Raw genomic sequence first — 8370 nt, 5'->3', positions numbered from 1 at the left:
CACACCAGGCACATAATACTTGTGGAATGGAAAGCAACTAAGATAGGATCAACAATGCAAATCAGGACTTGGAGAGAAAGATGACTAAAAGCCCTTGGGAGAAGATGACCTCCAAATTTTGCACATGCAGGTTCTGAGTTTTGGCTGGCAGGCTGAGCACTTACTGTACCTCAAATACTGTGTGATCTGGGCTGAAGAACAGAAAACCCGACTAACAGTGGCTTAGGCAAAAAGAAATTTTATTCTTTCACAGAAGTCTGGAGGGAGGCAGGTCCAGAGTTCACGCAGTAGCTCAATAATATCAGGGATCAGGGCTCTTTTTGTTCTTAGTATATCAATGTTTGCCTGACGCTGGGCACCTCGTGGGCCTAGGATGGCTGTTGTAGCTCCATGCATCAGGGTTAAACCAGTGGCAGGAAGTATAGGATGGGAGAGGACAGAGGCGGTGGGCTCCTTCTCTCTTTTTGTTGTGTCTTATTCCTGGAGGGACTCCCTCCTTTCATCAGCAGGGACACAAGGAGTGCCCAGCAGCCTTCCCCCTCTGCCTCAGGAGCTAGAAACAAGCTCATGGCACCCTCCCTGAAGAAAGGCATGGAATGGAGCCCCTGGTAAATGTGGCTGGACTTGCAGTGACAGAGCTGCCCTGAACGGGACTGGGCTTCTGCTGGTGAGGAGGTCAGCAGCTGCTAAGCAGATCACAAGCTGCCTTGTCTATGGCCCTCCAGCTCTGCGCCCACCCACTCCTTCTAATGAGTCAGTTTCAATAACCACCATGAGGTTTTGAGAGGAGTGGTAACTTGCCCATGGTTGTGCCAGGTGCCCCTGGAAGAGCAAGAATTCTCCACAAAGTTATTTAAACAGGCAAATCCCATACAGGTGACATTTCATTCTAACACTTCTGACATCTCTTTTAGTTTAGAGCCCTCGTAATAAAATTTTCTGCCTGAGGAAGAGGCAGCAGTTTTTGGGTAAAATCTGCTCCTGCTAAGGGTGGCTAATTCATTGTTTTACCTCAGCAGAGTGGTGGAGGGTGAAGGTTCCAATTCTGTTTTCATATTCAATTTTATAACAAAAATATAATTAAAGGGGCCAACCAGGACAACATTTTAAAAGCCAGAGCCAAAAAGGCTCCAAAATAAAACAAACTTGTCTGCTCCGTTAATTATCTGAAGAGAAACTACGGTAATAAGAACTGGAGATGGGAAAGCATTAGAGATGTATGAGCGGAGGAATGGGTGAAGGGGTGTGTGTCTGTGTGAGCCTGTGTGAGTGTGTGTGTGTAGTGTGCACGCGTGCACCTATCTAGGGTAGAAAATAAGTATTTTTGCTTCCACGGAAATTGACTTTCCAGTTTACTTGTGTATCAAATGAAGATGGTTCAATCAAATTGTACTAGCCAATGTCTGGAAGGATTCTGTATTAAAGGGATAAAGAAAAACATTATAAAGAGAGGTGAAAAAATCACCGTGGGAGAAAATGAACACCATTGACTTGGCTGCTCTAAGGCTCGCAGGGTGTAGACAGTCATCCCAGGTCATCAGAGAACCAGTGGGGTCTTCGCTCAGGGAACGAGTTTTCTACAGGCAAGTCAAACCTCTTCTCCTCTGGGACACTGGGCATTTTTCCAAAGGACTCCAGAAAAACAAGATGGCTGGATTCAGGTATCGTGCCAAGATGTACCTTTTTCTTCATCTCTGACAGCAGTTACTGTGCTAAATGTCTTGATAGAGAAGGTCATATTTGGGAATATTCTTGGGATCAATAGGACTTTGGACAATAAGCTTCCCCCTCATTGCTCCTCGATAGATTACTTCGATCAAATCTATGAAGTCTTGTTTGGTTTTGAAACTTCCCACAAACTTAGTGTGATCTGGAGAGCTAGACAGCATAGAAGAGAAACAACTGCTCTAAGAACTCTGAAAAATCACTTGTTGAAGACTTTCAGGAAAAACAAAATGAACAATAGCTTTATTTTCTTCTTGTCAATAAGACTTCAGACAGAAAGCCCAACATTAACTTTTTAATCATTTTTTTCCATTTGGTAAATGACTAAACCCAGTGCAGTGGGCCACTAGAATGAAAGCTCTGTCATACGAAAAGATTCAGCTTCAAATCTATTTTAATCCCGAAATCTGTTTTTATCACTTCTCAAATCATAAGCAGAATTCACCAAGTGCTGGAGTGTGCACTGTTTCTTGGTTCGCTGTTGTTGTTTTTGCCTGGGCACTGTGCAAAGCCCATTCACTAGTCACGGTCTTTAAGATCTAGTCACTTATACTTGTGTGCGCGCGTGCTTAGGTACGTTTCTTTTTTCCCCAACGTTGGGAATTATGCCATACAAATTATTCGGTAACATGCTTTTTTTCCAGCTAACATCTATTTCTTTCAGTCATTAAATATGCATCTACAACATCACATTAAAATCCTGGAAGTGTAATTACGGGCTTAAAAAATTTAAACACTTTTAGGTGTTTGATACGTAATGTTGAACTGGCCCTGTTAAAAGGTTGTACCAAATTAATACAGCAAATGTGTTCTGGTAGAATAAACAGCTTTAAAACACTGTTTTTTTTGTTTGTTTGTTTTTGTTTTTTTGAGACGGAGTCTTGCTCCATCACCCAGGCTGGAGTGTAGTGATGTGATCTCTGCTCACTTCAACCTCTACCTTCCAGGCTCAAGTGATTCTCCTGCCTCGGCTTCTTGAGTAGCTGGGATTACAGGCTCCCACCACCATACCCAGCTAACTTTTGTATTTTTAGTAGAGATGAGGTTTCACCATATTGGCCAGGCTGGTTTTGAACTCCTGACCTCAAATGATCCACCCGCCTCAGCCTCCGAAAGTGCTAGGATTACAGATGTGATCTACTGTGCCCAGCGTAAGACACTTTAAAACAGATAATATTCCACACACTTTCAAATAAAGACAAAAAGGGTACACAGATCTAGACAAGTGAACTCCTCAACCACAGTAAGAAATGGTCAGAATCATGGATGCATCCAACCACAAATATGAAGTATTACATGGTAACTGGATAGAGTGGAAAGTATTAAAGAAGACTTCATGTTACTTATTCTTGACAGCCTTTGATGAACAATTTAAAATTCTCTGAGTGGTGAAAAGCAGGAAACTTTGTATGAGAGAAGTACATTTTAGTCTGCTGGAAGGAATGCGTCTTTTGTAAATGCCACTTACCACTCCAAAAGCTTAAGAACAACTACATATTTTGTTTCAAATGAAAGTCCTGGGAAAATGTTAAGAGTTCTTTCTTTAGCTAATATAGCTATTTTATATTTTATAGACTGAAGGATGATTAGTGCTTTGCAAACTGTACTATTTCTTCACACTTAGGTTGGAAATTAAAATTTGACAAACCGTGTGTATGCATTATTTTTTAAATTTAAAACATAAAATTTGACAATCATACCGGAAACATGTTTGCAGCAAGGTTTTGCATAAAAAATTAGAGCATGCATCCATTGAGGTAACAGTACTGATAGACTCACAGAGGTAACATCACATGCGAATAGGCAGCTACTGAAACTGCTTACCAAAGGAAACTTTCAAGGCTGCAATACCTTCACATCAATGACACTTACCCATAATCCACTTTCATATGCTGCCCATTGAAGAAAAAGACAGTAGATGGAATATAACTGATGTCAAAATACTGTGTATAAACTGGAGTTTGGTCCACATCTACCAGGTATATAGTAGCCATTTTACTTAAGTCAGAAGAGGTCTTAGAAAGCTGCAAATAATGAGAGAGACAAAGGTTACAATATAAGAGGCAGCTTATGTTTCTTCTGTGACACTTGTGACTACAACAGAGTATTCTGTTCGAAAAAACTCCTGGGCCAACAAAGCAGCTCATGTTGCTCCCCCATTAGACACATCCTCCAGAGTCTCAGTCATTGCAGACTGGGTTAGGAGGGGACCTTCGGGAAAACTGTGTGAATCTATTTCTTTCTTTGTTTTATTTGAATGTTTTATAAAAGTAATCCATGCTCATTCAACTTAGAAATATGTAATATGGATACTGAAACTCCCTAAACTCTCCTTCCTCCCAATCCTCCCAGAAATGATAATCATGATCATTAGCAGCAGATAATTGGATGACATTACTATGCGGTAACTGTTCTAAGTGCTTAACTCATTTAATCCTTACAACATTCTTATGAGGTATGTGCTATTAGAGCCCTCATTTTATAGATAAGGAAACAGCTGCGCAGGGAGGGAAAATAACTTGGCCCACGTCACACAGCTCCTGAGCAGTAGGGCTGGGATTTGAACTTCGGTAGCATGGCTTCAGAGTCTACGCTACGGACTTCTGTGCTATTTCCTCCTCCCTACAGCTGACGGTGGAATCCTCTGGTCCTTTTCTCCCCAGGCTAACAGATCAGACCCTCGTAACCACAAAAAAGAGGATTCATACGCTCAGCTCTTACATGGGATGGGAGCAGTGGAAATGGTGGGAAGAGGTCTTAGTTCTGGGTTAAGTCTCTGTGCAATGAACAGACAACAATACTCGCATGCCGTCCCATCTTCCTCCTCCTTTCTACTCAGAATGCGAAGACATGCTGTGAACCAGAGATTATCATCAGGTACATACTGGAGGCAGCACACTAGAAAAGAGTATTTGCAGCTACAGAAAACTGAGTTCAAATCCTGGCTCTGGAATTTAACGGATCAGTGCCTGTGAAAAGTTACTTGACCGTTCTGGCATTTCTTTCTCCCACTGGGAAATGGGGCTACTAGTATCCTACTGCTGCGAGCACTGAAAAGCTGATGTTCACAGATGCTTGTTAATAGTTTTCTGCTCTTCCATCGCCTTGCTGGTGAAACAGCACTGACAGCTTCTAGTGGGTAAGGACATCCAAGGCAGATACAGCACACACAGATGTGGGGGTTCGGCTCAGGGCAGGCACACGATCAGCTGACTACTCCCTTTCATAACCTATGCAGATGCTGAAGTGAGAATATGTAGATTATGAATAAAAACCACTTACATTAGACATTCACTTACAATATCATCTAGCTGCAGACAGACAGGATCTTCATCTCTCCCGAACCTGAGAACCAACACCTTCTCAGCAGTACTTTTTATCGCCTGGTCTACTTCCTTTTTGCTAGTCAGCTTGGGCAGTAGGAAGCTCATCTTGAAATAACCCAGATGTGACTCCTCACCCTCACTCCTGAAATAAAGGTGCAATGTTTAAAGACAGCTTCGAGTAAGTATATGAGCCCTTGTTAAAAAAAAAAAAAAGGAATTCACAGAGTAGGTAATGTATTCACACGGCATAAAAAGAAACATCATAGGCTGGGCGCGGTGGCTCAAGCCTGTAATCCCAGCACTTTGGGAGGCCGAGGCGGGCGGATCACAAGGTCAAGAGATTGAGACCATCCCGGTCAACATGGTGACACCCTGTCTCTACTAAAAATACAAAAAATTAGCTGGGCATGGTGGCGCATGCCTGTAATCCCAGCTACTCAGGAGGCTGAGGCAGGAGAATTGCCTGAACCCAGGAGGCGGAGGTTGCGGTAAGCCGAGATCGCGCCATTGCACTCCAGCCTGGGTAACAAGAGTGAAACTCCGTCTCAAAAAAAAAAGAAACATCATAGAAAGGTAATACTGTGGAGTTTCCCCCTTCTTGTCCCTGCTCCTTGGGCCCAGTTTTCATTGATCCCTCCCCCAGCCCAGGTAACTGCTCTCATTAGTTTCTCATGCATCTTTCAGAGTTTTGTTATGCATTCACCAAAAAATGCAATTGTGTTTCTATATATATATATATTTTTTTTCTCTCTCTCCCAAAGATAGAGCCTATTGTATCAGTCAGTGTTCCAGCAGGAAAGTGATGACACTCTCAAATTTGGTAATTTGAAGGCAGTTTAACTAAGGCAAGTGTAGAAAAGCCACAAGGTAAAGTGCAGTACTTTGGGGCTAGTAACAGCGGGATGTTGTACCCACCCCTAGGCCATGGGAGGAAGGGGCCATGGAAGGAAGCAGTTATAAGAATTGTGTGGCAGAGAGGTGAGTGGAGAGGACGGTGTATATGAGAGTGGCCTGCGGTTAAGGGTTACAGCCACTCTCCTCCCTCCCTCCTACCCCTGCTCGTGCTCCCGCAGGCTGACTCCAACTGGAACCAGAGGGTAGGGGCCTGCTAAGGCAGGCAAGCTTCCCGGTCCCAGAGCATTCTAGAGGAGGATGAAGAATGGCTGTGGAAGGACAAATGGCAGGTGTTCCTGGAACACACACTTAGTCTACTCTTCTGCACTTTTCATTATTTCGAATATAACCGATGAAGATTACTCCATAACTCTATACAGAGAGCATCCATATTCTTTGCCATGGCAGCATATTATTTCTTTCATGTGTTACACTTTTTAAACAGTCCTTTATTGTGGACATTATATTATTACAAGTCCTGGCTTAAAGATTCTTGGTGCATAACTTACTAGGTGCATCTCATTACATGGCAAATAGATCAATTAAGAGTGTATGTGAAAGCCACAATTCCATAAACAAATCATAAAATACTGAGGTGGAAGGGGCTTAATCCAGCCCTGTTCTTTTACAAACTGGCTTGCTTACAGTTGCACTTCCTGCTACAACATCAAGGACCAGAGTATAGGCCACCAAATTTCTAGTCCAGGGCTCCTTCTACTACAATGAGCTATTTTCATGATTGGAAGAAATTTCAGTTTTGAGAAACTCTTTGACCACGAAGCTTAATTTTGTGGATATCAATAAGAGACTCCATTGAGATACTCGGCATTTTGAATTCAGTTCCAAATATGGAAAGGGAGAATTTTTCTATATATTTTTTTGTCACAAGTCACATTTTAAGATATGAATTAAGCCAGGCATGGTGGCTTCATGTCTGTAATTCCGGCACTTTGGGAGGTCAAGGTGGGTGGATCACCTGAGGCCAAGAGTTCAAGACCAACCTGGCCAATGTGGTGAAACCCTATCTCTACTAAAAATACAAAAAATTAGCCAGTGTGGTGGCAGGCGCCTGTAATCCAAGCTACTCAGGAGGCTGAGGCAGGAGAATTGCTTGAACCCTGGAGTCGGAAGTTGGGATCACTCCTTTGTACTCCAGCCTGGGCACTAAGAGCAAAACTCTGTCTACACACACACACACACACACACACACAGAATTAACAAAAATTCACACAGGAAATAATGTTGTTCCAGCTATAGGTCATACTCTAAATACGGACACTAATGGCCCAAAGGGACATCATCAAATATGAGCAGCAGAACAAATTACCAATGAAAGGGAAGGTCAAAGAGAAGATGGATCTGTCCCACTAGAATTCAAACAAACAGCAACTCCTCTGCGTTACTAATCAAAAGGAGAAGGTAAGGGGAGAACAAAGTTGTCAGTGGCGAGGCCAAGGGTGGAACTGGACAAATGCTGGATGGAGGAGAGGAAAACTGAGACCATATCTAAGAAAATGTCCATAGCAAACGATATCCACAGAGAATTTCCAAAAGAAGAGGCACAAATGGACAGTAAATAAATTTGAATAGTTAAGCTTTACTAATAAGCAAAGAAAAGCAAATTAAAAGATATGTTTAAAAATTCACTGAATTGGCAAAAATTAAACAAGATAGTGGTACACAATAACGGTAAGAGTATGACTGTAGCGGCAGGTACAGGGAGTCCCTGCTGGAATGTGGACACAAAAACCTTTATTGATAGAAAGCTGACATACTCTTTGACCAATAACTCCACTTCTTTCCTCTCTCCCTATTTTTGAGAAGGGGTCTCGCTATGTTGCCCAGGCTGGTCTCAAGCTCCTGGGCTCAAGCAATCCTCCCGCCTTAGCCTCCCGAGTAGCTGTAACCTCAGGCAGCGCCACTACTGCAGAAACACCAAAAAAAGAGGAAGAAACATAAACTTTGAACCCACTTTTGTACAGAACCTAACTGCAATGTATTCCAGAAACACAACTGGAAATAAACATCCCCAAACACCATCAGTGGTCATCTCTGCGTGTGAACGTATGGGTGATTCTTATTTACAGCGGGGCGCGCGTCTTTATTTTCCAAAATATCCCATATACATATTTAAAGTCACCTGTATTGCGCTGCTCCTGGCCCACAGCGCTAGGAACCGCGGCACTTACCTTACTCGTCCACGCCGCTTCCCTCCCTTCCCCTTCGCGGCTGTCAACAACTCCTCGAAAGAGCCAGGACGAGGGTTACTCCTTTCATCTGCCCCAAGCGGGACTGGACCCTAACGCCAAACCACCCTCGGGCTGTTGCCTAGCAACCCCCGTGGCCTCGCTGGCGGGAAGGAAGCCTAATAGGAAAACGCGCAAGCGCAGAAAGAAAACTCTCCTTCTTGGTGGGCCCCGCTCAA

General features: G+C 43.2%; 1 protein-coding gene across 3 annotated transcripts; it reads right to left on the bottom strand.

Annotated features, from left to right (window-relative positions):
• Nucleotides 1-222: 222 nt before the first annotated feature.
• Nucleotides 223-8353, bottom strand: TXNL4B (thioredoxin like 4B). 3 transcript variants are annotated; one of them, XM_003939959.3, is made up of 4 exons: nucleotides 8135-8353; nucleotides 5025-5193; nucleotides 3598-3749; nucleotides 223-1878 (listed from the first exon to the last, which is right to left on the bottom strand). In XM_003939959.3, the coding sequence occupies exons 2-4, from the start codon at nucleotides 5154-5156 to the stop codon at nucleotides 1713-1715; spliced, it is 450 nt and encodes a 149-aa protein (XP_003940008.1). In that variant the 5' UTR covers nucleotides 5157-5193; nucleotides 8135-8353; the 3' UTR covers nucleotides 223-1712. The 3 variants fall into 3 exon arrangements, with proteins under 3 accessions (XP_003940008.1, XP_039319716.1, XP_039319720.1); XM_039463782.2 differs by lacking the exon at nucleotides 8135-8353 and adding an exon at nucleotides 4447-4578 and having other exon boundaries at nucleotides 5025-5114; XM_039463786.2 differs by lacking the exon at nucleotides 8135-8353 and adding an exon at nucleotides 4447-4578 and having other exon boundaries at nucleotides 5008-5094.
• Nucleotides 8354-8370: the final 17 nt, after the last annotated feature.

The sequence above is a fragment of the Saimiri boliviensis genome, chromosome 1 (genome assembly GCF_048565385.1).
Source record: "Saimiri boliviensis isolate mSaiBol1 chromosome 1, mSaiBol1.pri, whole genome shotgun sequence".
In the NCBI taxonomy this organism is placed as follows: Eukaryota; Metazoa; Chordata; class Mammalia; order Primates; family Cebidae; genus Saimiri; species Saimiri boliviensis.
This window is presented reverse-complemented; position numbering and strand designations above follow the sequence as displayed.

Coding starts and splice junctions, on each gene's coding strand:
- TXNL4B (XM_003939959.3), bottom strand. CDS start 5,156: ATGAGCTTCCTACTGCCCAAGCTGACTAGCAAAAAGGAAGTAGACCAG. Junction 3,750..5,024: donor GTCTGCAGCTAGATGATATT/GTAAGTGAATGT, acceptor CATTATTTGCAG/CTTTCTAAGACCTCTTCTGA. Junction 1,879..3,597: donor CATATGAAAGTGGATTATGG/GTAAGTGTCATT, acceptor TATGCTGTCTAG/CTCTCCAGATCACACTAAGT.